This window comes from Chlamydotis macqueenii, chromosome 25 (assembly GCF_036417535.1).
Source record: "Chlamydotis macqueenii isolate bChlMac1 chromosome 25, bChlMac1.mat, whole genome shotgun sequence".
Taxonomy (NCBI): Eukaryota; Metazoa; Chordata; class Aves; order Otidiformes; family Otididae; genus Chlamydotis; species Chlamydotis macqueenii.
The window spans coordinates 2,560,458-2,586,549 of NC_141580.1; the positions used below are offsets into that span (position 1 = coordinate 2,560,458).

General features: G+C 60.5%; 3 protein-coding genes across 3 annotated transcripts; 1 reads left to right on the forward strand and 2 right to left on the reverse strand.

Annotated features, from left to right (window-relative positions):
- Window positions 1-4: 4 nt before the first annotated feature.
- Window positions 5-6,849, reverse strand: FTSJ3 (FtsJ RNA 2'-O-methyltransferase 3). Its single transcript, XM_086766596.1, has 22 exons — window positions 6,831-6,849; window positions 6,461-6,572; window positions 6,265-6,370; window positions 6,006-6,052; window positions 5,742-5,821; window positions 5,494-5,593; window positions 5,142-5,336; window positions 4,947-5,062; window positions 4,296-4,400; window positions 3,992-4,092; window positions 3,837-3,917; window positions 3,589-3,747; window positions 3,106-3,241; window positions 2,792-2,997; window positions 2,565-2,685; window positions 2,374-2,467; window positions 1,972-2,119; window positions 1,790-1,866; window positions 1,547-1,649; window positions 1,231-1,414; window positions 1,036-1,130; window positions 5-783 (listed from the first exon to the last, which is right to left on the reverse strand). Exons 2-22 carry the CDS (start codon window positions 6,525-6,527, stop codon window positions 594-596), a joined length of 2,511 nt encoding a protein of 836 aa, XP_086622722.1. The 5' UTR covers window positions 6,528-6,572; window positions 6,831-6,849; the 3' UTR covers window positions 5-593.
- A 334-nt stretch (window positions 6,850-7,183) lies between these two features.
- PSMC5 (proteasome 26S subunit, ATPase 5) lies at window positions 7,184-10,951 on the forward strand. Its single transcript, XM_086766598.1, has 12 exons — window positions 7,184-7,329; window positions 7,787-7,858; window positions 8,282-8,351; window positions 8,503-8,600; window positions 8,992-9,048; window positions 9,142-9,372; window positions 9,482-9,608; window positions 9,762-9,952; window positions 10,043-10,141; window positions 10,290-10,400; window positions 10,476-10,562; window positions 10,840-10,951. The coding sequence occupies exons 1-12, from the start codon at window positions 7,291-7,293 to the stop codon at window positions 10,891-10,893; spliced, it is 1,236 nt and encodes a 411-aa protein (XP_086622724.1). The 5' UTR covers window positions 7,184-7,290; the 3' UTR covers window positions 10,894-10,951.
- A 54-nt stretch (window positions 10,952-11,005) lies between these two features.
- Window positions 11,006-25,867, reverse strand: SMARCD2 (SWI/SNF related BAF chromatin remodeling complex subunit D2). Its single transcript, XM_086766597.1, has 13 exons — window positions 25,683-25,867; window positions 18,196-18,380; window positions 16,134-16,176; window positions 15,422-15,544; window positions 15,186-15,305; window positions 14,938-15,033; window positions 13,798-13,899; window positions 13,375-13,536; window positions 13,001-13,098; window positions 12,645-12,780; window positions 12,396-12,518; window positions 12,197-12,298; window positions 11,006-12,091 (listed from the first exon to the last, which is right to left on the reverse strand). Exons 1-13 carry the CDS (start codon window positions 25,848-25,850, stop codon window positions 12,038-12,040), a joined length of 1,512 nt encoding a protein of 503 aa, XP_086622723.1. The 5' UTR covers window positions 25,851-25,867; the 3' UTR covers window positions 11,006-12,037.
- Between the last annotated feature and the right edge of the window lie 225 nt (window positions 25,868-26,092).

Sequence of the window (26,092 nt, forward strand, 5' to 3'; positions counted from 1 at the left end):
TGGGTATTTTCTCTTAGTCTTTCTTTTCTTAAACTTGCAGGATCCTGCACTTGGGGGGGGTAGGGGTGGAGGGGCAGTGGGGATGGAAGGGCTGCCATGGTCGGGGCAGGGAGGGTGGGTGTCAAGAAAGTCAGCTGCTCTTCAGTTTCCTTGCCAGAGACAAAAGGAGACAAGTGGGCTCCCCAAAGCATTAGCAGAGCTGCGCAGACCCCCTTCACCCGCCATCCCTCTCAGCCACAACCTCCTGGGGACAGCCAGGGCTGGTGTGGCTTCTCGTGCCCTCTCTGCAGTACAAGAGTCTTCCGCGAGAGCTGGCACCAGTGACAGACCTGGAGATGTGGCCATGCAGCGAGCACGGGAAGCAGGTCGATGTTTCAGCGCTGAGGCCAAATCAACCCTCCCTGCCCCACCGGAGGGCAGGAGGCAATGTCACATCAAGGCACTAACGGCAACATGTGGCCATGTCACAGCCCTGTCCCCGTGACGGCGGAGAGCGGCAGGGTGAGCTGGCTGCTCCCGAGGACACAGGGGGAGGACAGGAGCCCATCGTGCCCCAAGCAGAGTCCCTCACCGAGGACGGAGCCAGTCTCACATCACTTATGGTGTTTTTTCTTCTGTTCTTTGCGCTTCTGAGCTCTCACATCCTTCTTCAGGCGGCTGTCGACGACCTTGAACTGGCCCTTGACACCAGGAGGACGGCGCACTCGGCGTCCTACGCCTTTCTTAGCCACCAAGTACGTGACCTGCCGCTTCTCCTTGGCCAGCCCAGCCTTCTTGTATATGCTGTGGGAGAAAGGGAAACGGTGAGACCACGACCCCGGCACCCCGGCCCAGCTCCAGACCAACATTGGGTCCCACCGCTCCGCTGTGCATTTGTGCCCCAAGACAGAGCTCCCTCGCTTCCTCTCCCACCCCTCAGCCCACGCCTGGATCTAGCCCAGCCCTTCCCAGCCCTGCTGAGTTACGCGCAGGAGCTGTCGCTGCAATCGAGCACGGTGAGACACAAAGGATCCTGATCCCAGCTTCACCACTCACCGCCGCAGCTGAGCCACCTTCTCCCTCTCCGAGATATCCACCGTGCTCACCACGGCTTCTGCTTTCTTCTTCATCTGCTCCATCTTCTTCAGCATCTGTGGGGACAGCGAGGGTGAAGGGAAGGGGGTTTGGAGGAGGGACGCTGCACCTGAGAAGGGGAACAGAGCACCCGTCCAGGACCACAGCCCCACTCACCCGTCGCTTCTTGCGGGCCTTGGCCTCCGCCACCTTCTTGATGGGGCGGGCGTTGATTTCACGCCAGCGCTGCCGATACGCCTCAACAGTCTGCCGGTCCACGGGTATCTGCTTGCGCCGGTGCTGCTTCTCCTCCTCTGTGAACCACTCTGGTAGCTCTCCCTCATCCTCGTTGAAGGAATACCTGGGGGGAAACCCCGGCGAGTTGCAAGTGGGACACGGGGTCCCCACACTGAGACAGTTGCCACCCCCATGGTCTGTCCCCTGTTGGGAGACCGAACACTGCTCCTCCTCCAGCAACCACAACTCCAAGTACCTGTTGAAGGAGTCATCAATCAGGTCCCGCCTGGCCTTTCTGGAGGTGGCGATGACGGAGCCGAGCGCCAGGCCCTCTGCGTCCAGGACACGGGCTCTTTTCACTGCAGATATGGACAGGTTAAGGTTTGGCCTATCTACAAGCAGCCTTGCCAGCCCGTATCAGCATGGTGTGACCCTGCCTCCTGTCCCTGAAGACGGACTCACATGGTACCACAGGGATCCTGCCAGCATCCCCACTCACCTGGGTTCTCAATGGGCACCACCTCAAATCCACAGGGCTCGACACGGCCCCGCTTCCTTCCCACCGGTGTCAGGGGCCTGTGGAGAGGAGCGTGGTGAAGGCTCAGGTCCTCACCTCCCTGCTCTCCAGGGCTGTGGTTTTGGGAAGAGAACATCCAAGATTACCCTCCTCTCAGCCCTCACCTCTCCTCATCGCTGCTGCTGTCATCGTCGCTGCTCTGCTCATCCTGCGCTTTACCAGCACCGGGTTCCGCGTCTGCGGCAGGTGGGGGCTCAGCTGGAGCTTCCTCCTGGGGCATCTTCTTCTTCTGCCCTTTCCTTGTGGCTTTGTCTGGGGAATGGGAACCACCGTGTGAGAAGAGGTTGAGGCAGACCTCACTGCAGATCATTCCTCCAGAGACTCAGCTCATTAACACTACACTAATGGCAGCTCAGTAACTGTGTAACCACACAGGTTGGAAGAACCTCTCGAGATCTTCAGTCCTGCATGCAGCAGCATCCACACTGGGCTTTGATCCAGTGCCCTGGACCAGGCCGTGGGGCTGTCCCTCTGTCCCCCCTCCAGTGATGCAGCCCCCCGCCAACCTCTCTGGGACTCGCGCTGTCTCTCAGCCAACATCTGTGACTGCCCCAGCTCCAGGTCCTCATCCGCATCGTCCTCAATGCCGGCAAAGGCGTCCTGGGGATGAGGAGCAGCAGGTCAGGGGACACTGGGCAGAGCTGGGGAGTCGCTGGGGCCCAGGCTGCCCTGTCATTTCTGGCCCAGTGGAACTCACCTTCCCAAACCACAGGCTGGTCTGCCGTTCCTGCAGCACTGACTTCTCCTCCAACGGCACCAGCAGGGGATTCTCCTCTTCCTCTCCTTCCTCCTCCTCTTCCTTCTGCTTAAACTTCACCCTGTGACAAACAGCAGCAGGACCAGTGCCCCCAAGCCAGGATGGAGCGTTCTCCCTGCCCGACCCCGGATCTCCTCTGCCCCAGGGAGGCCTCTCCTGGCTCTCACCTCTTTGCACCCTGCTCTCGCCTTTCCCGCTCCAGCCGGCGCTGACGGGCCTCTATCTCAACCAGCTCCTCTGGGTCCAGATCGCTGGCCAGGGACACATCATCCTCTTCATCATGATCCGAGACATAAATGTCATCGTCCCCAGGTCCTATCTCCAGGAGAGCATCTGCTGATGTCATGTCCCCCCGGGTCATCTCGTTCAGCAGCTGCAACGCAAGTAAGATGAGTCACAAGCTACCGTCCGCCAGCCATGAGCCTGCCACTGTCCTGGCCCCAGTGGCTCTGGGAGCCTGGCCTCCCCCTGCTCCACACACCGGCGTCCTCTGGATTGTCCGGAGGGAGAACATGCTGGTGTCACCATCATCGGCAATGGAGACACCAGGGAGGTCCATCTTCAGCTCCACACGCTCACGCTGCTTCCGCTGCTCCTTCAGGATCTTCTTCTTCTTTCTAGGGGAGGACAAAGGAATGAGGCCACGCTGCCCCCCTCCTCACACATGCATACATGCCAATGGCTCATCCACTGCCACATCTGTGCCAGATGTCCCTCAGCAGCACTGTCACCCCCTGGGAGGGGTCCCCAGTCCTGGGACAGAGGGGGCCCATGCCAGCTTGAACAGCCCCCTCACCTGCCTGGAGGAGCTGACAACCTCGAGAACCCCAGACCCACAAACCCCACCTGCTGTCAACAGAGGGACGGGCTCTGGCACTGCCACCCTCTGTTCCCAGGCTGGAGCCCACCCTGTGCTCTGCTGGCCCAGTGCTCCCCTGCCTCTCCTCATGTGAGATCTTTTTACCTCTTTAACTCCGCCAGCTCCTTGGCCTTCATCTCTGCCAATGCCAGCTCTACCTCCTCCTCTTCCTCTTTCACCACCTCATCAGCTGTGGCTCTTGGCGACATCTTCTTCTCCTCCTTCTCCTCCTCTTTGCCTTCCTCTTCTTCACCGGAGCTCAGGCTGCCAAAAGGAAGAAGCTCAGACCATCCATCCTGCTGGCAGGCTCCTCCCACTGCACTGGTGCTTTGGGGCAGCCCTGTTGTCCCTACTTGATATCCAGCTCCTTCGCCTGCTCCTTCAGCTTTTTGGCCAAAAAGCGCCGCAACTTTGTCCTCCAGTTCAGCAGGGCTCTGTGCAGAAAGGCAAACCGTTAGAGACACCCACTGCACCTGGCACAAAGCCCTGGCCCAGTCCCTCCCAGTACCTGAGCTCTTTGCGGCCCAGCACGCGGATGTCCTTGCAGCACTGACGCAGCTCCTCTGTGGTGGAACTGTGATTCTCCAGCTCACCGTCCCCCAGGGTGATCTGGACAGAGCAGAGAGAAGTTAATGAAGCATGTATGCGAAGTCTCTTTCTCTGATAAAAATGATCAATTTATAAAAAAAAGAATGACTGGCTAAATTCCAGGCAGGGCCATTGCTGGGGCACCTGGCTCCCTCTTTTCGTTCCTCTGTGCTCCTGGGTACATGTCTGGGCCCACCAAGGTCCCCCTCATTTCATGCACTCACCTCGTTGGCCTTGGAGAGGAAGTCCACAGGGTTGGGAGCCTTAAGGAAGTCCATCAGGGTGAAGCGGTGGTAGAGGGTCGTGTCGCCATCTGCGTAGCCTTCTGCCTGCGGGAGGAAGGAGCTGCATGAGTCGCAGCAGGGCACTAAAGCAGCTTCAACCGTTCCTAAAGGATGAACAATGTCACGTAACTCATGTCGTGCTGCAGCGTCCACCTAAACGTGCCCACACAACTTCAGGAAGACGGCAAGTTACCAGCCGCTGCCAGCTCCACGGCGTCTCTCAGTCTCACCCCAGACTCAAGAGACGTGACAGCGACAGAGGTTTGTGTCAGCTCCATGCCCACCTGAGGGCACTTGACATGGCCTTTACTGTCCTGTGCCCTAAAGACCTCTCACAGAGACAAAACCCAGTGGCCAACCGTTGTAAGTGTTACCAATTCATCCCCACTCTCACAATTTGTATCACCATTTCCTCTGCACTGCACTACCTCCCAAGGCTGCAAACCTCCTCAAAACCAGCTCCTCCACCACCTTGCATTCCCAAATCTTTCATTTTCCCGAGTAACTCTGCTTATCACAACCTCTTTGGCCCCAGTCCTCAGCCCCATTCGTGTGTGTTTGGCCTTGCTGCCCAGCAAAGCAAGCTCCTACCTTTGGTTTCTTTTTGCTGACCAGCTCACTAACGGACTTGGTCTGAACTTCCACCTCCTTGAAGGCATATTTTGGGTCAAAGAACTTGCTGTCAATTTTGTCCGGAGCCTGATAACCTGGGATGGAGGAATCAGAGCTATCAGCACGTTTTTCCCAGCCGCATTCCAGTAGCTGCGGGTCCCCCCAGCCACTCACCCTGGCACACCACAAAAATCTCAGCGGACTCATTGCGGGAGGCTTGGGGCTTGGTAGCCTGGACCTTCAGGAAGAACTGCTGGAAGATCCAGAGGAGTGGCTGGTAGTCCCGGGAACGGAAAACCTTGGTGATGAACCAGCCGCCCTTGCAGAGGAATTCACAGGCCAGTTTCAGGGCCATAAGGGTCAGGTTGGCTGGAGCGGGGGAGAAGAGCAGTCAGCGGTCGTCACTGTCCCCACCGCCCAGCTCCCTGTCCCGCAGTGCACACCGGTGCCACCCTGCTCTGCCGCAGTCTGAGACGTGCTGGCTCTTGTGCTCCCCCAGACCATGCCAGCCCTGGCCAGGACCCACCTTGGGAGTAGGCATCATGCACCCAGCTGGCTCCAACGTTGGGCGCTCCATCGTTCAGCACTACGTCCACCTTCCAGGTCTGCAGCTCTTTGCGCAGGGCCTGAGGGACAGGGACACGCGTTTGTCCCACTAAGCCCTCTGCAAGAGCCAACGGGCAGCACCCCTGTCCACGTCAGCTCAGCCTAGCCTCCGGCCGTGGTCCTACCAAACTGGCCGTGACGCTCGCGTCAGGGGAGACAGGTTTGTACCTGGCGGCACTTCTCAGTGGTGATGTCCTCCTGCAGCGTCACCACGTTGGGAATGGGCTTGATGGGGACCAAGTCCACCCCTGGTGTAAGGAAGGGACACGAACACCACAACCCCTCAAAAGTGGGCTCTGGTCCATCCCACATGCCTTATCCACCCACCTTCTCCTCCCACCAGGATCCCCAATCCGCTTTCTTCGGCCACATCCAGGGACTGTGGTGGAGCCCCCTGCCCCGCGCCCACCCCTGGCAGGTCCCATCACTCACCAATGATCAAGCTGGAAACCGGCATGAACTTGGAAGCCACCTGCAGCCTGGAAAAAACAGAGAGGAACAAAGCTACAGCAGAATCCCTGGAATGCCCTGAGCCTTAAACTGTGCTGCCAGGGGTTTGGGATCAGCTTTGGCATCGAGGGCAGAGCCTGGGATGAGCCACCACAACAGAAACCACACCAGTCACTTCATTACAAGGTCCCAGGGCAGCTGGTGGCACTGGGCTGTGCACTGGGGCCCTCAGACCACTCACCATCCACCCGGAGCCGCGCACAGGTCCAGCAGCGCCCGAGCCTTCTGCAGGAACTGGAACTTCCTATTGAGCTGGAGAAGCTTGAAGGAGGAGCGGGAGCGAAAGCCTGCAGGAGGGAGAGCCACAGGTTACCCCTTACCGGGGTTAGGGGGGCCGCAGCCCCCCCTGCCCCACAGCGATCAGGCAGGCTTCTCACCCGTCTCCTTGGCCAGGTGGTAGAACTTGTCCCTGCGGCTCTTGCCCAGTTTGCTTTTCTTGCCCATGGCGGCAGCGGCTGGGGCCCTTCTCTGTCAGCCGCCGGCGCGGACCTGAGGGGGAACAGCCGGTGTGAGCTCGGGGCGGAGTGCAGGGGCGGCCCGATGCCCCCCCGCGACTCACCCCCGCGTCCCCTCAGCGCTGTCCCGCTGCCCGCATCCTCCCTCTGCCCCCGCGTCCCCCCGAGGCCGACCCGCACCCCGGCAACCCCCCCGAGCCGAATCCCCGCCCCGAAGCCTTCCGGCCTACCCCGGCCGCACTGATACCCCGGTGCGTCCCGCCCAGGCCGCACACACACATCACGCACTCACGGACACACAATCCCGGTCCCGGTCCCGGTCCCGGTCCTACCGCCGCCGCCACGTGCCCCCGTCCCCTTCCGGGAACCCGCGCCGCTTCCGCTTCCGCTCTCCCTTGGCCTCCATCTTGGGAGCGGCACGTCCCCGCCGCTCGGGCCAGGCGGGCTGCCGCGGGAGGGAGCGGGGAAGGCGATAGCGAGTCCCCGCGCGGTCACATCTACGGCTCACGCGTGCACGTCCGGCGCTTCGTGACAGCGAGAAGTCACCTGTGACCGCACCAAGATGGCAGCCAGGCCCGACCCCAGCGCGCCGCTGCGGCGCATGCGCACTTCGCCGGGGACGAGGGGTGTGCGGCGCCGGCGGCTCCACGGGGAGAGGAAGTGACGCCATCACGCTTGGCGCGCTGGGGGTGGGCAGCGGAAGGAGGGCAGCCGCCATCTTTAGTGCCGGCAGGAGTGGCGTCGCCGTCCCGATGCCGGCGGAGAAGATGGCGGTGGACGGGCCCGAGCAGGTGAGGTCGGGCCGGGCTCGAGCGGAGTGCGGCCGCCGACTGGGTGGGGTGCTCGGGTCGCGCCGTGCTGTGGCGAGGCTTTGCTGGGAGCGGATCTGGTTGGGGCCTGGCGGGTGACCGTGACTCGGCGGATCTCGCCTCAGCCTCCCCGGCGGGGCGGGGGCCGACCGGGGCCTGGGGCAGGGCTGGAGGGGCGCGGGACGGGCTGAGGAGGAGGGGGAAGGGGCGTGCGAGTGAGACCCAGGGAGGAACAGGTGCTTTGGGGCTGTTGGGCACCGGCCCGGAGAGGCAGAAGGCGGGTGGGAGGAAAAGCGGGGACCCAGGATCTGACCCGGGAGGATCAGAGGGGGGAAATGGGGACCAGAGGGGCAGCACGGAGACTGATGGGGGGGTAGAGGTGGTTTTCGAGTGGCCCTTGGGGCTAAGGCCAGTGCTGCTGAGCTCTGCTCTCTCGCAGATGGAGATGGATGACGGGAAAGGCGGCACAGGGCTCCGGCAGTACTACCTGTCCAAGATCGAGGAGCTGCAGGTGAGCCAGCCCGGGCTGCACAGGAGATGCCCAGCCGACCTGCCCCAGAATGGCATCGCCGTGGCTGTGTCCGTACGCCTGCACTTGCTTCGAGAGGATCCACAGCCTTTTTTTGTGCTGCGGGTGCCCTGTTCCAGAGGAAGCACTGCCCCGGGGCGGTATCTACGAGCAGGACCCAGCCTTTGGGTGGTGGGGCTGTATGAGACGAATCTCAGCCCTGTGAGCTGACAGCGCTGCTGCCTGTGCCTGCGGTGTTGCCCAGCCCTTGGTGCTGGGGTTTGGCTGGCCACGTCCTGCTGGGAAGGGCTGAGCCCCTCCGGGTCCCTGTCCTGGGATGCAGGTGTTGCACTGGTGCCTGGGTTCGGTTGATGTGAGCACTGCAGGGGACGCTGAGGACTCAGCAAAGCTTTTTTTTCCCAACAGCTCATCGTGAACGAGAAGAGCCAGAATCTGCGGCGCCTGCAAGCGCAGAGAAATGAGTTGAACGCTAAAGGTACAGCTCAGCTCCTCTCATCTTCCTGGGGCTGGTCCTGTCTGCAGGGCTGGTGGCTGCTGGCCACCGTGGCAAGTGCTGCCCCTCCACTGCGGGCAGAGGCTGTGGGTGCGGGTGCCTGCGGCTGCTGATGATGTCTCCCTCTCCGCAGTGCGCCTGCTGCGGGAGGAGCTGCAGCTGCTGCAGGAGCAGGGCTCCTACGTGGGAGAGGTGGTGAGAGCCATGGATAAGAAGAAAGTGCTCGTCAAGGTACGGGGCTGGGCTGTCCCAGGGGCAAAGCAGGCTGGGGCAGGGGGTGAGCAGGGTGGGATTGGACAGACGCTCCCTGGGACCCCCCAGGGGCTGGAGCAAGTGTGAGCCTGAGCTCTGGGGGGATGTGATAACTGAAAGACATCAAGTGAGAGCTCTTTCTCCAGAGGAGCACGTTGCGATGGCTCTCCTGGGCCCAAACCTTCCTTAGGAATGTAGGGGGCACCTGGCTTCGGGCTTCCCTGGAGGCAGGAGGGGCCACGGGGTGTTTGGGAGCTGCTGCGCTCTTTGGTTCCTTCCTCCCGCTCCGAGCCGCTGGTGTGGGTATCAGGCACGCAGCAGGGGACTTCTCACAAAAATAACTCTCACAGAGGCAACTGCTGCCTTCCAGGTGCACCCAGAGGGGAAGTTTGTGGTGGACGTGGACAAGAACATCGACATTAACGACGTGAGCGCCCTGGGGCTGTGAAAGGGGACGCGACTGCTCCTTCGGGCAGCCTGGCGTTGCCCAAAGCTGAGCTCCCCGCTGCTCTTGCTGCAGGTGACCCTGAACTGCCGCGTGGCCCTGCGCAACGACAGCTACACGTTGCACAAGATCCTGCCCAACAAAGTGGACCCTCTCGTGTCCCTGATGATGGTGGAGAAGGTTCCAGATTCCACCTACGAGATGATCGGGGGTTTGGACAAGCAGATAAAGGAGATCAAGGAAGTGATCGAGCTGCCAGTCAAGCACCCTGAGCTCTTTGAGGCGCTGGGGATCGCCCAGCCCAAGGCAAGCGGGAGGCGGCATTTGGGGGTGTCACGTCCGCATGTCTCTTGCCGGGGTGTGGCTGCCTGCGTAGGCACACAGGGGTGCTGAGGTCACCCTGTGGCCCTTGCAGGGCGTGCTGCTCTACGGACCACCCGGCACAGGGAAGACCTTGCTGGCCAGGGCTGTTGCCCACCACACCGACTGCACCTTCATCCGCGTCTCGGGCTCTGAGCTGGTGCAGAAATTCATCGGTGAAGGTAAAGGGGCACGGGGGGAGGCGACTGCCTGTGCTGGAGCACCAGTGAGGGCTCTCACGATGCTGGGTGGCCACGGGACTGGCCTCTCGTATGGCGTCCAGGGCAGACACGCTGTGTGCGCTGCCAGGGCTCAGGCCTCTCCGCTCCCCGCAGGTGCCCGCATGGTGCGGGAGCTGTTCGTGATGGCCCGGGAACACGCTCCCTCCATCATCTTCATGGACGAGATCGACTCCATCGGCTCCTCCCGCCTGGAGGGGGGCTCAGGCGGGGACAGCGAGGTGCAGCGCACGATGCTGGAGCTCCTCAACCAGCTCGATGGCTTTGAGGCTACCAAGAACATCAAGGTAGGAGGGTGCCATCCCTGCCCGGGGACGGGGCAGCGTCGTGGTGGCAGTGGGGTGCCTGGAATGGCGACCGTTATTCTCCCTGTGTAGGTGATCATGGCCACGAACCGGATCGACATCCTGGACTCGGCTCTGCTGCGCCCTGGCCGCATTGACAGGAAGATCGAGTTCCCCCCTCCCAACGAGGAGGTAGGTGGGGTGCCACACCGCAGGCTCTGGCTCTCCCTTGGTCACTCGCTGTCCTCGTCTTCTCCCGGAGGGGAGCGCGTTGTCCCCAGCCCTCTCCAGGAGCAGATCCTGTGCCTCCAACCCTCACCTCCTTGCTGCTCTCCGCCAGGCCCGCCTGGACATCCTCAAGATCCACTCCCGGAAAATGAACCTGACGCGGGGCATCAACCTGCGGAAGATCGCGGAGCTGATGCCGGGGGCGTCGGGTGCGGAAGTGAAGGTGAGCCGAGGCCGCCGCGGCGGCACCGGGGCTGGCGGAGAGGGGAGCGCGGAGTGACGGCTCTGTCCCTTGCAGGGGGTGTGCACAGAGGCTGGCATGTACGCGCTGAGGGAGAGGCGGGTGCACGTCACGCAGGAAGACTTTGAAATGGCCGTTGCCAAGGTGAGTGCTGGGAGGGAGGTGGTTCCTCAACAGCCCTCTTAAGGGGGTTATCCCAATGGGAGTGACGTGGAGGACAGGCTGGAGGCGGTGGAGACCTTTCCTGGGGCCGTGGTGCACAGCCAGAGCCTGGCAGGAGACAGGGGCTGCAGTGCCTTCCCCACGCAGAGCTAAAGCTTGGCATTGGGGGGAGTTTGGGGGTTATTAGTACCCAGATCGGAGGAGTACGAGGGGGGCCTGGGTGCTGGGAACCAACTCTCTCCTCCTCCTCCCTGGCCAGGTGATGCAGAAGGACAGCGAGAAGAACATGTCCATCAAGAAGCTGTGGAAGTGACGGCGAGGCTGGGGCTGCTCCTGGGGCTGCGCTGTCTCTAATAAAGCGCTGCTACGGCCGTGCCTGTGCACTGATTTGGGGGGAAGGGGACCCCAGCACGCACACACAGAGCTGCTGCTAACTGGTTTTATTAGAAAATATCCAAAATAGACAAAAAAACGGTTACACAAGAGGCAGAGCAGGCACCCCTGAGCCGAACACCCTGGGAAAATGTAAACCCCTCCTCCCCTCTGCCTGCGAGCGCCCCGAGCAGGCAGAGCTGCGTGCGGGCAGGGGGCCAGCGGGGTTAAGGCACTTCAGCGGGCGGTGGCACTGTCCCCTCAAGCCCAGCACTGTGGTCCCCCTCGCTCCCCAGTATCTCCAGTTCTCTTGGTGCTCCCCTGACTGGCGCGTTGCGCTCAGAGCCCCACTGATCCCGCTGCCCGCAGGCTCCTGGGGGGCAGAGCTCTACTCCCTCTGCCCCTTTGAGACCTCGTATCATCGCTAATTACGAAAAATAGCAGGGAGGGGGTAGAGTCATCAACTGATTGTCAAAAACTTAATGCTAAAAAACTTAGTTACGTATAAAAAGAACAGTTTGGGCCGAGGCAGGCCTCTGAGAACACCACGAACTGCTGCATAGAGGCAATGAGTGCAGTAAGAGGAACTCAATATATTAATCAAATACAAACCCACTGTACAAAAATGCTTCCTTTTTTTTTTTTTTTATAAAACCTGTTCACAAAAATAGTGCAAAACGTTGGGCACCAGCAGGGAGGGCGGGCTGGTGTTTGGAATGACAAAACCTTTGGTTGAAGAGGGGCAGGGCTGCACCTGCCGGGCAACTTTTCCCTCCAGGAGGGCTTGTGGCCGGAGGAGGGGAGCAGGAGGGCTACGGGGAAGAGGCGAACGGCACGATGCAAAAGCAGGATGCGGTAACGCAGAAGGGCTGCAGCGGGACTTGGGGAGAAATCGGGGGGACCCTCCGCTGCGCTGTGCCTGGGGCTAGAGCTTCCCGGCCGAGGGGAGCCCGGGGGGGCTAGCGGCTCCGAATCCCTCCAGGCACATAGGGTTTGTGCAAGTGCTGTATTTGATTCCAGTAAAAGTACCGTCAGGCTCAGGCAGCAGGGAGAGGAGAAGGAGCTCCCGAGCCCCCGCCGGCCCCTTAGGTGAGGCGGATCCCGAGCACTTGTTCCAGTTCCTGCCGGCGCTGCTGGACCTAGAGGAGATGAGGACGGTCGGGTAAGGAGAGGGCTGCCCCAGGGACCCCCTTGCTGCCATCCCAACCCGCTGCAGCACCCCGCCGGCACGGCGCGGAGCCCACCTTGGCGAAGATGTGTCTGCCCACAGCCTCCTGCGCCCAGGGCTGCTGGTAGAACTCGGCTCGCCGCTCCTCCTCGGGGTTCCCGATCACGTCCGTTATAATCTGAGCAAAGCACAGGGTTGGGGGGGACAGGGGGTGAGCGCCAGGGCTGGACCCACCCCTCCCCAGCCCCTCACTCTGCCCAGCCCCGGGGTTTTACCTTCAGGTCCCTCCTCTGGGATTTGATCCATTCCTGTATGAAATCCTGCGGGTTGTTGCTGAAGCTCAGCATGAAATCGCGCTGCGTCTTCAGCTGGTTGATGGATTCGATGGTCTCGTGAATCTAGGGAGATGACACGGGGTGAGATGCAGGTGTCCCCCCATGGAACAGGACACCAAGCTCCCCCCAGCTCTGAGGTGCAGCCCTGAGGTGCTACCCCCTGGCTGAGCCCCCACTGGGTCCCCGCACCTTGGCATCCAGGGAGGCGATCTCCTGCTGGTTGGTGGTGGAAGCCAGGAAGTTGCTCATCTGAGCTTTCAGGGGATCATCCACCTCCACATCAATGTCATAGCAGGCTGTCTTCTTCTGGTCATTGGGGTCCACGCTGGGAGGAAACGGTGTCCTCAGCCTCCACCCTGCTGCAGGAGCGGATCGACTCCCCCAACAGCAACACGAGCACCCCACTGACTCCTCCAAAAAGATCCCAGATTTGTTTGGCTGATCCTTCCCCTCCTAAGTGACTTCGGCTGGAGACCTCGCAGCCCCTGCAAGTCCTGTCCCACCAGCCCCGGGGAACGCTGCCCAGCATACCCTCTGCCCCTTACCTGATGGTGTGGTTGATGATGATGGGATCTGGGTGCTGCAGGAGCCCCGCCAGCTTCATGGGGATCTCCGAGAAGCGCATGCGGATGCAGTTAAAGATCTGGAGGGGCAAAGCAGAATGTTTGCTGTCCGTGGCAGGGGCTCCTTCCACCCACCATGCAAAAGGGCCAGGCAGGAGGAGGGGACTTGCCCAGCCCTGGCTTGTGTATGGCAAGCTGATGCATGCGAGCCAGAGCCTGGGAAGGGGCATCAATTGAGCCTGGGCAGTTTGGAATGCCTGTTTTGAGCCAGAAAATATGCTTTTCCTGGCCTTACTGGGGGTGGGAAGGGTGCTCCTCCCAGCAAACTGTGCTGCTGCCGCAGGGCGAGGGCTGACCTGGCGGAAGTAGCGGTTGCAGTTGATGTACTCCTTCTCGTGACTGTCCTGCAGCTTGTTGTGCTTGATGTAGAGCCAGAGCGCCTGCATGATGCTGGCACGGGTCTGGGTGTGCACCCCGAGCAGGCGAGCCAGGCGAGGGTCCAGTTTGTACTGTGGTGGCTGCGGGGACAGGCAGGATGAAGGGGGTCTGGCTACCCCACATGGCCCAAGCGTTATACCCGGCACACCCCAGGCTGCAAGGTCTGTTTCTGGAGCCCTCTGTGCTCCTTTCCATCCCCACCCCCCTGCAAAGAGCTCCTATCGAGGCTCTGCCCCAGCCCAGGCCAGTCTGCCCCTGCCAGACCCCCCCGGGCAGATGAGCCATGCTGGAGGAAGGGCAGCAGGGCACGGCCAACACCCGTGCAGCCCCGGAGCCCCTACCTGGTGATCCAGCATGAGCAGCAGAGTGCATTTCACATTGACATCACCGGGACGCTTCACTTGGAAGCCGTCGGTCTCCTGGGTTGTGGGCAGCCGGTGCCACTACAAGAGACCAAGGGGACACCAGTCAACTCCAGGACCATGACGAGTCACCCGCTAACAGGCTTTGTGTCTGCAGCCAGGAGCAGAGAAAGCCGGTGCTTGGGCTCTGTGCAGCGGTCTAGCAGAGGCAGACAGCCTGGATCCCACCCCTGGGACCCTGACCCCAACGGGCTTCAGCCCAGAGCCCACTAGGTCCAATGAGCACAGCCTGATGCGCCCCGGCCCGGAGGCGGGTGGGAGTTTGGATGAGTTACAGCCCTGAGCACTGGATGTCAAGGGCTCAAACAGCTCCTGGAGTCAATGCAGGACCAATCCGGCCTCAGCCACCACAGGGGATGCGCATCAGAGCTGCTCTCACAAACCACCCCGCATGGGAAGGGGATTCATCCCCACCTTACAGAAATAAGCATTTGCTGGGGGGGGGAAAAGCACGAGCTGGGTGCCGGGAAAGCTGCTCCAGGCAGGAGCATCCCATTCCCAGGCAATGCCTAACCTCCCCAAGGACCTTCCAGCCAGGTAGCAGGTTGGAAGGCAACAGGGCAGACCCTTCTTCCCACCTGGCACTGGGATGTACAAACAGGCCTTTCTGCAGCACCACCATCCGTGCTGGGCCTCACTTCTGCAAATCTGCAGGACCTGTGGGCTGCCCAAGCCACCCCTCAGATCCACCTCCTCGTGCAGCCCCACACGTCTCGGCTCCACGTACTTGCAGGCACGAGGGAGTTAAGAGCAGGCAGCAGTCGCTGCCAGGAGCCGTCACACCGGCCACCAGCCAGCGTCAGGAAAGAAAAGAGAGCCGTAAACTTGAGCCTTGAAAGCACAGTCCCTGGGGAGGGCTCGGCACCGCTCCCTGGCATCCAAAAGCACCTTGCTCAACCCCTTCTTGCTGTGGGACACGCACTGGACTGGGAGCTGAGTGGCTGCAGGGTAAGCAGTAGAACCACCTCCCCTCCGCCCGTTGGCGTAACGGCTCTCCCCACCCTGCCTGGGGTGCGGAGCCAGCGCCGCAGCGTGGCCGAGAGCCTCCCCCCAGCTCACCTCCACCAGATGGTTGTCTGGCCCGTACAGCTCTTTGTCCAGCTCGATGACGAGGCTCTTGAAAAAGGAGGAGAACTTCCTTTTCTGCTTGCTTGGCTGCAAAGCGGAGCGGGAGAGGCCTGACCTGACACCGCCAGCCACAGAGGGCCCCAGCCCAAACACCGCCTCCAGCACCCAGAGGGCCAAGCTCCCAGCACAGAACACCAGTTCTCCTCCCACAATCAGTTCATCCCTGCTCGTATCCTTACGTCCTCCAGCAGTTTGCCCTCCACGCGCAGCTCCCAGGAGGCCACACGCTCACCACCCTCCCCTTCTTCTTTGGCTGGGGTAAAAGTGTTGGAGATGTAAATCCTCAGCTTCCGCTTTTGCTGTGGAATAGGAAACAGAGAGGGGGACGCTTGGAGTGAGAGGTAGCAGCCAGCACCCACCTGATAGCCCCCCATCCAGCCGCTCGCCCTCCTGGCCAGCCAGGGCTGTCACGCACCGTCAGCGGTTTCTTAATGGCCTCCTGAATCTCCATCCTCTTGCGAGCGATGGTTTGGTCCAGCTTGCGCTCAAAAGCGAGGAGGTCCATGTAGGCCTGGGATTCTGGGACCAGTTCCCGGATCTGTCAAACAGAAACGGTCAGTCCCTCGTGTGCTGGGACGGGGCTGCCCCCCCACACACCAGCCCCAGCAACACTACTGGTGCTGGTCTGACACTCCAAGGAGTCACCAAGTGACAACTCTGGCACAACAGCACCAATTTCTCATTTCAAACATAGACTACAGCCCTGCAAAGCTCTCCCCAAATCACAGAGTTGTACTGCAGACCCCACTTTGGAGCTTGTTGCTGTGCACAGCAGCCTGCCCGGTGTCCCAGGCAGGTAATGTAACTCTGGATTGTCAGAAAGGACCCCCAGGAGAGGCTTGGGGTCCTCCTGGGGTCTCCACCCCAAGCCACTGCTGCTCCTTGCTTGCTCAAAGTCCTGCTCATCTAATTTGCACACACCCCAAACCTCTCCTGCTACCCCAGAGAAAGAGATAAATCTTCCAGGTCGGTTTGGGACAGAGCAGGAACGCATGGCGGGCAGGAGGGGGCTCAGCAAGATCCTCCTCCTCCTCTTCCTCGTGAGGACCTCACCACCCCGGCTGCCCTGGGAAGGCAGCTTCCTCCAGCAGCTCAGCTCCTTCCTCGCGCACTGAGGCAGCACTCACCCTCTGTGGCAGGACCTTGTCAGCCATCTTTCTCCTTTTCACCCTGTGAAAAGCACAGAGAAGGGAAAAAAAAAAAAAATTAAAAAACAAATTTCACGGCAATTGGAACCTGCTGCGTGTCCCACGCTCAGCCAGCAGCAGGTCTCAAGGGACAATGTCAAGCTCTGCTTGTACACTGGGAGCCTGGTGGCTGTTTTGTCCCTATCCAGGCCACAGAGAGGGAAGTCACAGCAGCAGTGCCAGCTGCGTGCCACGCAAATGGCTCAGTCTGGGCCAGGTGCTGTGGTGCTGTAAGAACATCTAGAGCACAAGACCTTGGATCAATGTTGGAAAGCACACGAGCAGAAGACTACACCCCCGTGGGCAAGCCACGATGGCCCCAGGGGTAAGGTGTTGGACGCCTGGAGGCTATCACCAGGGAAGGAAATCCAGTCCCTGGATTCAGTTTGCTTCGCTGCTGCCCCTTGCTGAAGATGCTGTAGGGCAGGGCAGGAGCACGGAGGTGGTACAAGGCAAAGCTGCAGCTGCAGGCGTGCTCCTGTCATCTGCAGGACAGTGTTCCTGAGTCTCCCCTCTGGAAACAGCCATCACATCCTCCCCGTGGTACAAACCAAAGCCCAGTTCCAGGAACTCACTTAAAACTGGCTTAAAACAAACCGACCTTGCTGCCATGGGGCCGAAATCGTCGCAGCTAGAGGAAGCAGAGTGGCCTCGAAAGCCACAGCTGCAGCCTTGCTCAGGGCCATTTTCGGTCTCCCCAAGCTTGCAGCACCATGTCAGGGCTCTGGACTCTCCTCCCCTGCACACTGCAAGCTCCTGGCGCTCTGTCAGCCCGAACCCACCCCAGTGCCCCATTAAAGCCACGCTCAGAGCTTGGATACAGGAGGAAACGTTCTCCCGCTCTGCTGCACATGTGAGTAAGAGATGGGGCAGAGTCCAGCAGGCCAAGGGAAGTCCCTTTCCTCTGGCAGCACGTGAAGCAGCAGGGCAGCAAATGTGGGCATTCACGCTGCCATCACGAGGTGTCCAAGGTACGCTGGCCACCCCTCGTGCAGGACACCTTGGGAGGGCAGCCCTAGCTAAGGGGGGGTCAGAGCACTTCTTTGAGCTTCTCTTGCCACATTAAATGCTCCCTGCCCTGCAGGGTCTGGCCACCCCATGAGCAGCTGGCAGGTCCTGATCCCTTGATCTGCAGCCTGCCGGGAGGAAGGATGCACGGTGATCCCACGCAGCCAGGCCCCGGGAACGGAGCTGCAGCCTTATCTGGCTGCTGCTATCCGTGCTCGGTGGCAAGCTGCCCCTTGTCCTTAATCCCCAGCTTGCTCCGGAGCACAGAAGGGACACGCAGCTGCTGTGCAAAGCCTGCGACTCCCTGCAGAGTGATCACGGAGCCAACCAAGCTGTCGGCTGCCTGCCCCACCACGCATCCAGGGCAGGGAACAGGACCTGAGTATCCATTAGGCCCAAGGGATCCTGCCCTGAGATGCAGCCTCCAGTCATCACGAAGCCCTTGTGGAAAACAGAAGCTGAACAGAGGGATCAGCAGCACCGTAAACAAGCGAGGAGCTGGTGGCAGAACTCTGTGGCTCGCCGAGACCAGCTCCAACAAACAGTCCCACCAAGACGGCAGCTCTGGGGAGCGTCTCTACAACCTGCCACCCCCGTCCCCCGTTTCTACCCACATCTGTGCCAACCAAAGCCAGCATGAACCTCTGTGAGGAGAGGAAAGACCCGGAGGAACCGGTGCTGAGGCCCCTGGCGAGTACAGACACATGCAGCGAGGCTTTTTGGTTACCGGCATGGAGATCGGAGTGAAGGGAAGCTGCAAGCTGCGTGATCTCCATCCCCATCCCAGCCCCGAGCTCTGGCAGGTTTCCCATGGGAAGTCTGCAGGCGAGCCGTGCTGGCTCCCACCCTGCCGCGGGGAGCTCGCCCCTCTGCAGCGGGGCAGGGAGCTGTGGGCTTCCGCAGCATAGCACAACTGGGACCCAGTGGGTCAAACCAAACCCCTCCGGCCTGCTGCGGGTGTCCATCCCGGAGCGAGAGGGCGCTGGCCCCTTACCCTCTCCTCTGCGTGGCCAGTGGTGGCTGTGCCTGGGGGGTCAGCAGGCGCTTCCTGAAGGGGTCCATCATGGACTGCGGCAGGCCGGGTCTCATCGGGGAGGCTGCTCCATACGGGGGTGCTCCCGGCGGTCCCACCTGCAGCCCTGCCATGGGCATCCGGCTGCCGGGCGGCATCCCAGGGCGCTAGGGGGAAAAGAAGAGAGAAGAGTGTGCGTTAAACACAGCCCTGCGAGGGGGCTTGACCTTCGCTGGGGACCAGCAGATGCCATCCGCCCTCTTGCTTCTTCCTCAGGAGAAATTCCTGAGGCTGTACCCTGCTCCAAGGTGCAGGTGAGGGACAGGGCAGGGAGGAGGGAAGGACATCAGGAACTGCAGCCTTCCTCGCTGCAGGCAGTGATGGAAAAGCAGAACCGGGATGAACAGAAGCCACCAACCGCAGGAAGAGCCCAGCTTGCCAGCCGGCACACGGCCAAAGCCACGCGCGGCGCCGAGCACAGTCACGCCGCAGCAGACATTGGCCCCAGAGCATCAAGAGGCGCCGTCACGAGGGTCGCTGCCCCCAAAGCCTTCACCTGGGGCCATCAGGAGCTGCGGTGTGGGTTGTGCCGTGGGTTCCTCTCCAGAAAATAGCGGTTGCAACGCCTGGGAGGGGAGCACGGCAATCCCACTTCCTGACGGCACCAGTCACGAGGCCAGCATACGGGCAGTCAGCACAGCTCCCGGGCAAAGGGGATGGAGGCAAGAGCTCACCCACCTCCCATCCTTCCCCCTCCAGGGACCCAAAAAGGGCGTTTACAAGCCACAACAAATACCTAACCACTCCTGCAAGGGGTCTACACCCCACGCATGGCCCCGGGACCCTCAACAATCAGTCACAGTGCCCCACGAACCGCTGGCCGCCCCTACATGCTCCAGCCTGCTTCACCGGCGGTCTGAGCCAACGGCCTCTTGGGCTCCTTTGATCCTCGAGCTCCGCGCTGCCAAGATGCGAGGCGGGGAGAGCCACCAAGCCAGCAGAGCAACATTTCTCCCCCGCCGCAGGCTCCACGACATGCCAGGACAACCCCCACAGCTCCCCTCCCACCACCCCAAAAATGGAGCCGGGACACACGGCTGTGTTGCGGAAGAGAGCTAACGAAGCTGCCTTGTTATCCCATGGGAACCTGGCAAGGTGACGTTGTGGGCTGACAACCTTGTCTGCATACAGGCATTGACTTCGGGGGGCGGACCACCACCGCTGCAGCCTGCTTGTCCTCTGCAGCTTTTACGGGTGGGCTCAGAGCTGCAGCAGGGCGGGGGACTGGTTTAATGGCAGCTGGAGCCAAAACCCACTCACCTTCTCCCCAAAAAGCTGGTAAATGCAACGCCAAGAGCTCAAGTTGCTCCCGCTCCGGAGCCCAAGGCCACGAGCGTCTCTGCAAGGAGAAGATCCCAAAAATACACCAACTGCTGCATGGAGAAGCGTATTGCAGCTGGGAAGGCAAGCAGCAGCAGGCCACAGGATGAGTGCTGCACGTGGAAGTTCAAAAATGCACACACAAAGTGCGGACAGAGCCTGTTACGCAGCCAAACGCTGTCTCCACTTCTGCTCAGCCTTCCTTTGAAGCAGCAGCTCCAGAGCCTGAGCTCGCTAACCTGCCCTCGCTACGAGGCGAGAGCCCGTTTCCTCCTCCTAACAACCCCCAGATGTTTCTCTCCTTTTGATCAGTCACATTTGCGCAACTCCGCGTGACAAGCAGGACCGCGTCGGCATCGCCAAGAGCCGACTGCGGCCAACGGCACCTCCTCTTTTGCCAAAAATCTCAAGGCAAGAAACCAGTTTCTCCGGATTTAATAAGAAATCCTTCACGGCAGGGTCAGGAGAAGAGGCAGCACACCCTCTGCAAGATTAAAAAACACAGGCAGTGGGTAAATAATGTTTGCCAGTGCAGCGTGGCTACAGGAGGACCATGCTGACCCACCTGCACGGGCTTCTGGAGAACAGATAAGCCATGAGAAGAGGCTGTGAAACTTTTCATCAGAAATTTGAGAACCCCAGGAAAAGCTGCGTCCCGCCAAGGCTGCACGCAGTCACCTGCAGCTCCCTAGAGCCACCAGGAGCACAGAGAAGACAGACAGCTTCTGAGGAAACCCTTGCCTCCGGGTGTTTCTCAAGCCCACGCAGGAGGTGGTGGTCAGCGCCACGGGGAAACTGCTCTGAGGTCAGGCAGGTTCCCTACATGACAGCATACAGCAACGCAACCGCTACCCAAAGCGTGCAGACAGTGGAATGTTGTCAACAGCCTGCTTGGACTAAAAGGTGACATGGTGACAACCAGCTCGCATCCTCTGGCCAGGGCGGCTCTCACCACCACCACGCCCTGATATCTCTCCTACCTCCCTCTGCCACTCCACGGGTCACATTTCTGATCACATGTCCCTGAAATGAGAGATCTGGAGGCTGGCTGAAGTCAGTTCAGAGAGTCTTTGTCTGCTCACGAGTGGTAGAACCTTGCGCAAGGTCTCCTGTGCGTCCACCTCCTTGTCAGAGGGCGAGAGACTGCTCCGTTGCAAGAAGAGGAGACAATTCTGTTGGCAGGGAGAGGTTCAGCGCAAGGATGAACTCATCTGTCCCAAGACTTTAATGGCATCTCCACAAACATCTGAGAACCATCAGCCACAGCTAAGCTGCTGGGAGAGCGAGTTCCAGCCACCAGGGACCCGCACTCGGTCATTTGGACAAGCAAAAAAGGGAAGGCAGAATCCTCCACGCAGATTTTTTTTTTTCTTCCCCTTCAGTTTACCCTCAAAATTTGCAAACGGCTAATGGAGAAGCCTCTCAGCAAAGCATGGCCAGCCTCTGCCTTCTGCTCAACCACCGACTGCATCCCTGTCTGGGGGAGCAGCGTTACAGCCTCAGCGAGGCAAAGGCAGCCTCCAGCCCCCTTCAGAAGCCCTGGAAGTTAGCAGGATGCAAGAGGGCTTAAATTCAGGAAATTTTATTAGACTGGCTCAAAGCAAGGAGCCCTTCCTGAGCTCCTTCCTGGCTAACAGAACCCTCCGTCCCTCCTTCACCCGGGGCAGCGCTGCTGCCCCATCCCCTCCCAGCCCCACCGCCCCTGTCAATGGGGCAGACAAAGGGCAAACCTCGCAAGCTCAGCTCCGAGGGACGAGCTGGACCACGTCCAGCCTTCCCCATGGAGAGCGAGCAGAGCCGTTTGGAAATGGGACAGAAAACAGCTTGTTTCTGTTCCCTGCCAAAGGCGAAGGAACGAACGGGGCTGGCTGCTGTTTAGCGGTTCATCCCAGGTCAATGCACAGGCTGCTAGCACTTGGGGAGCTCTGTTGAGAGTCGGCTTCAGTCGGATCCTTGGCTGGAATGCTTCAAGGCTTCCCAATGGACGTTCGTTGGCATGACGGGAGCCTCCTCGCGTGACAAAGGCCCCTTCTTGAGGAAGGGCAGGCCAGAAATCAGAGGCTGAAAGGAGAAACGAAGAGAGCAATAAATCGCAGGATGGATCTGCGAGAAGATGCTGGGCTGGAGAGCAAGCTGGAAGAAAAGCAGCGATTCAGACACAGCTAGAGAGCCTCTTCATCTTCCTTCCAAGACCACAGCTCTTTTCCTGCAGCTCCTAACGAGGAGGGAAAGGCTCTTCCCGACACACATCCCGTTTTGCTCCATTCAGAAAGGCATGATCCAACTTTGTACACACTAACAGTCAGGCAGAGAGAGCCCACATGTGTCCTCGCCCGGGGCTTTGGGAACAGAGCCCTGGACCGTCGCCAGGCGACAACGGCTCTTCCTGCAAGTTCCTCCCCGCGTGCCTGGACAGCGGCGTTTCCCGTTAGGACAGGCACAAACCCTGTTCAAATGGGATTGGAGTTCTGTGCCAGGCTGGTGGCAAGGAGAGCTCGGCCGCCTAAAGCCACCGCTCAAACCGGGGCTTTGCGCTGATGAGGACCAGTTGAGTCATTCGCAGCACACCCCAAAACAGCGCTTTCCCCCTCTTTGTTCGTTCTTATCTGTAAGCAAATCCCTCTTGGGAGGGTGCCAGGAGGAGCCTGGCTTAGTGCTGGCGGAGATCTCCATCCGGGAGGCGGTGCTGTTACTGAGATGCTGTTGCGTGCTGCAAGCTCTTGAGTAGTGCCTGGCTCCCCGCAAACCCCCAAACTGTCCCGACACAGCTCCTCAAGCTTGGAAGACCTGCTGTATTTTGATACAGGAGGAGCTCCAGGAGTCAAACCGCTTCTCAGCTACAAACCCTAGAGGAGGAAGTGGTAAATTAAAGGGAGACGGGCAAAGCAATAGACACCGAGCAGATTTAGGGCACGCGCTGCCTATTTTTCAAGCATCATTGGAGATACCTGGGTCCAGACAAACCCGCTCGCCTGCAGCCTCACATCTGATGCCACAGACATCTGACACAGGTCAGAGAAAGGAAAGGCCGCGGTAATTCGAATCATAGCAAGGGTGTTAACGCAGGCAGGAACAAGGGTTGAAACGCCGGCAGCTTCTAACAGCGTTGGAAGAGCGGAGATAGGGGCCTGGCATAAAACACTGCCTTTGGTGCTGCTGCAGTGCTAAACCGCCCAGGGAACGGCTCCGAGAGCTCCCGGGAAGGTCCTGTGGAAGACAACAGTGAGGGCCATGAACAGCAAGGTCTAGAAATGTTTTCCACCAGGCAGAACTTCACCAACACATTTCCTCAGAAGAAACAAAGGGTGCCGCGGTGTCTGTTGTTGCTTTCCTCCCTCTTGCTCCAAGAGGACAGTGTTCATCTGCTTTGTATCATTGCTTCAATTAACTCGAGGCTCAGGCTGTGATGAAACTTGCCTCGGAAACCGTCTCCCTTGGGAAGGGTGGGGTCATCCAGCCCAAGCAGCATCACAGCTTTCTGTGCAGCTCCAGCCCTGGCCGTTCCCCCCGTGTCCCCTTTGAGCCAACCCCAGTCCCCCGAAGAGCAGGAACACCGTTTTCCTCCGCTCCCAAGAGGATCACGTGGATCCCTTTCATGCTGCACTACACCCTCTCCGACAGGTCTGGACCACCAGCGACCTGCACTTACTCAGCTCCTCCGTCCCAGCTGCCTGCACAGGTTTCTCCATGAAGCATCATGACTTTGCTCTCCTTCGCGCTGCTGCCTGCCCAGGGTCAGGATCACCGAGCTGCAGCCGCTTTCAGCATTAGAAATCGCTTGGACTGCAGCAGCGGTGCTCCCATCCCGCAGAACTAGGCTTGCTCTCGCCAGCAAGCGCCAATGAAACCCTTTTAATGAGGCACCTAACGAACACGACCTCTCCGCAGCAGCAGCAAAGCATCAGCACGGGGTAACTTTGAAGCCAGAACGCTGCTTGGCACGGTCCCGTCTCCACCACACAAAGCCAAGCCCGCTCCCTGCCACAGCGTCGATCTGATAACTCAGAAAAAAACCTCTCCTAAGCCTGAAACTAGCACCTGAATAAACAAAAGAAATGCTCCTTTTTGCTGAATTTACACCAGCTGGTACAACCTGGATGCTGGGGGCTGGAATTCGGCCACACTGCCACTGGGACAGGGACTGGACCAGGACTTTGCAGGCAGACTCACCACCAAGCAGCCAGATGGGGTTCAGCTGATCATCTTCCTCCTGGAAAAAACCCTCTCCTTCCTGCTCCAGGCACGGCACCAGCACCTGGCTGCTCTGAAAACATCAGCTCCCAAAAGAGCCCCAAACTGGTCCCCAAAGGGAGCCGTCTTCTTGAGTTCCCTGCTTGAGCTGCCAGTAAATAACCAGCAGGCACGCAAGGATGTCAAAAGGACGAGCATATGTTTAATAATCCAGTGATTAAAGAGCTCCTAAGCACTTGCTGGCGTGGATAAGGGCCATTGTGTCTCCTAGTGTCCTAATAACTAAGTTCTTCGTTAAGCCAGGGCATAACAGAGCAGAGAGGTGCTCTGGGTACGGCAGGGATGGCCACTGGGAGGGGAGGGGCTGCTTTCCTCGGCCTGGGAATCACCAGACAAAGCGCAGACCCTCCGGATCATACCCACTCTCCCCTCCTGCGTGCAGGCAGCCCTGCCAGCCAGACGCAGCTCGCGGCCAGACGCGAGCCACAGCATTTGCCACCAGCCCCGGGGCTCGACTGGCCCCGCCGACCCAGCTGCCTCCTGCACCGGCTTGCCGGTGCCAGCTCACGCGGCGACGTACGCGCGGTGTACATCACCCTGCGCCGGCCGTGCGCTCCCAACACCTGCTACCATCACAGCCTTACGGCCAGCAACAGAGTGGGACAGCAAGCATATGTTAGCTTGTTTACCCCGCAGCGGCGAGCGGCTGCCGGCCGCTCCCGTCAGGCTCCAGCTTCCCAGCTGGATTTTGCAACCAGCTGCACAGAAGGTCAGGGCAAACGATCGAGCGCTCGCTCAACCCGAAATGCCGCCGAGTCGAGTTACCGTTGATTCACGCTCAGACTGGCCTTGGCTGCGCCATCTCAGTTTTCAGTGCTGGGCTTTGTGCAGGGGCAAGTTATTTCCTCACCTTGTACTAAAGAAGCTTACAAGCTGGAAATTCCCTCAGCTTGATTTACTTCTCAAAATTTTAATACATGCAAATAAGGCGGCAGCTCTGGAGGAGGCAATCAGCGGTGAACGTGAACGTGTTGCACAACTGGGCTCCTCCATTCCAAGCCAGCCTGGACCACTGTGCTTTACACACTCTAATAACCAAAATTATCGCCATGTGCCCAAGAGCGAGCTGACAAGCTGCAGGTACGAGGGAGAGGCGTAAACTTGAGCGTGCATCAGAAAATACTTCTTACAAGAGATGTTCAGGCTGGAAAAAAAGAGTGATTTCTTTTGCTTTTTGAGGTCTGCTCCCTGTCCAGCTTTAACTTTTCCCCAATATCAGCCCGCCCTTGCTCTCCTCCTCCACCACATAACCATCTCCCAAGCCTCTCCCCGACGACATCCACCCGCGATGCCCCACGGTCACCTCCACCTTCGCCGAAGGCAAGCCAGCTCCGAAATGGCTGCGGAGCCGGCTGCACGGCCCTCCCCGCTTCCTCTGCTCCGGTCCCCGGTGGGGGTCCCGCCGGATAACGGGGGTCCGGGCAGGGTGACGGCGAGCACCGGGCACCGCTGCTGCCGGCGGAGGGGACGCGCTCGGGGCCGCTGCCGGAACTTTGAGCGGAGGTTTGGGAAAAGCGAGAGGACGGGAAGAAGGGAGCGCGTGGAGGGCTGCAGCACCAAGAGCGGCTGGAAAGGGGCACGACGGGGGATTTCGGCCGGGGGTACCGCTGGAGGCTGGGCTCCGGGGTGAGGGTTACCCCGGGGGACTTCGGGAGCCGCCGGAGGCCGCGGGCCCCGAGGCGCAGGGAAGGCCCCAACGGCCGGCGCGGCACCCTGCACCCCCGGGGCAAGCTCCAGACCGGGCGGCGGGGCCCTGAGGGGGCCTCCGCGACCCCCCCCCATCCCCTCACACCCCCACCCCCTCCCTCCCTCCCTCCCCCGTCCCAGGGCCGCCTCACCTGGTACTGCGCGGCGGCCGGGCCCATGGGGCGGTAGCCTGGAGCGGCGGCGGCTGCGGCGGCGGGAGCCGGGTTGGGGCCCCGTAGGATGGCGGGGCCGGGCCCCGGGGGCGGCGGGGCGGCGGCGGGGGGCAGCGGGCTGAGCGGGAAGGCGCCGCGGCCGGCCATGGCGGGGGGAAGGGGGGGGAGGGAGCCCCCACCCGCGGTGTTTACTCGGAAGCGGCGGCGCCCGGAGACGGAGTCAGCGCGCGGCGCCCGTTGGCCCCTCCCACGGCGAAGCCCCGCCCCTCCCCGCGCGGTGACCACGCCCCCGAGCAGAACCGCGCCCCACGCAGAGGCTCCGCCCCCTCAGGCGTGGCCCCGCCTCCCCGGGGCGCTGCGCGCGTAGCGGTGGGGGGGGTGTGTGTGCG

Bases quoted from the DNA above. Each gene is read 5' to 3' on its own strand.
- FTSJ3 (XM_086766596.1), bottom strand. From the start codon at position 6,527: ATGGGCAAGAAAAGCAAACTGGGCAAGAGCCGCAGGGACAAGTTCTAC. The intron at 4,401-4,946 runs GTAGGAGCTTGC...TTCCTCCCGCAG, and splicing joins TCAGCAAAAAGAAACCAAAG to GCAGAAGGCTACGCAGATGG. The intron at 1,131-1,230 runs GTGAGTGGGGCT...CTGTCCCCACAG, and splicing joins AGGCCCGCAAGAAGCGACGG to ATGCTGAAGAAGATGGAGCA.
- PSMC5 (XM_086766598.1), top strand. From the start codon at position 7,291: ATGCCGGCGGAGAAGATGGCGGTGGACGGGCCCGAGCAG. The intron at 9,049-9,141 runs GTGAGCGCCCTG...CTCTTGCTGCAG, and splicing joins AGAACATCGACATTAACGAC to GTGACCCTGAACTGCCGCGT. The intron at 10,142-10,289 runs GTAGGTGGGGTG...GCTCTCCGCCAG, and splicing joins TCCCCCCTCCCAACGAGGAG to GCCCGCCTGGACATCCTCAA.
- SMARCD2 (XM_086766597.1), bottom strand. From the start codon at position 25,850: ATGGCCGGCCGCGGCGCCTTCCCGCTCAGCCCGCTGCCCCCCGCCGCC. The intron at 13,537-13,797 runs GTAGGGGCTCCG...CTGTCCCCGCAG, and splicing joins TGCTCATGCTGGATCACCAG to CCACCACAGTACAAACTGGA. The intron at 12,299-12,395 runs GTAAAACCCCGG...TGCTTTGCTCAG, and splicing joins CCCAGAGGAGGGACCTGAAG to ATTATAACGGACGTGATCGG.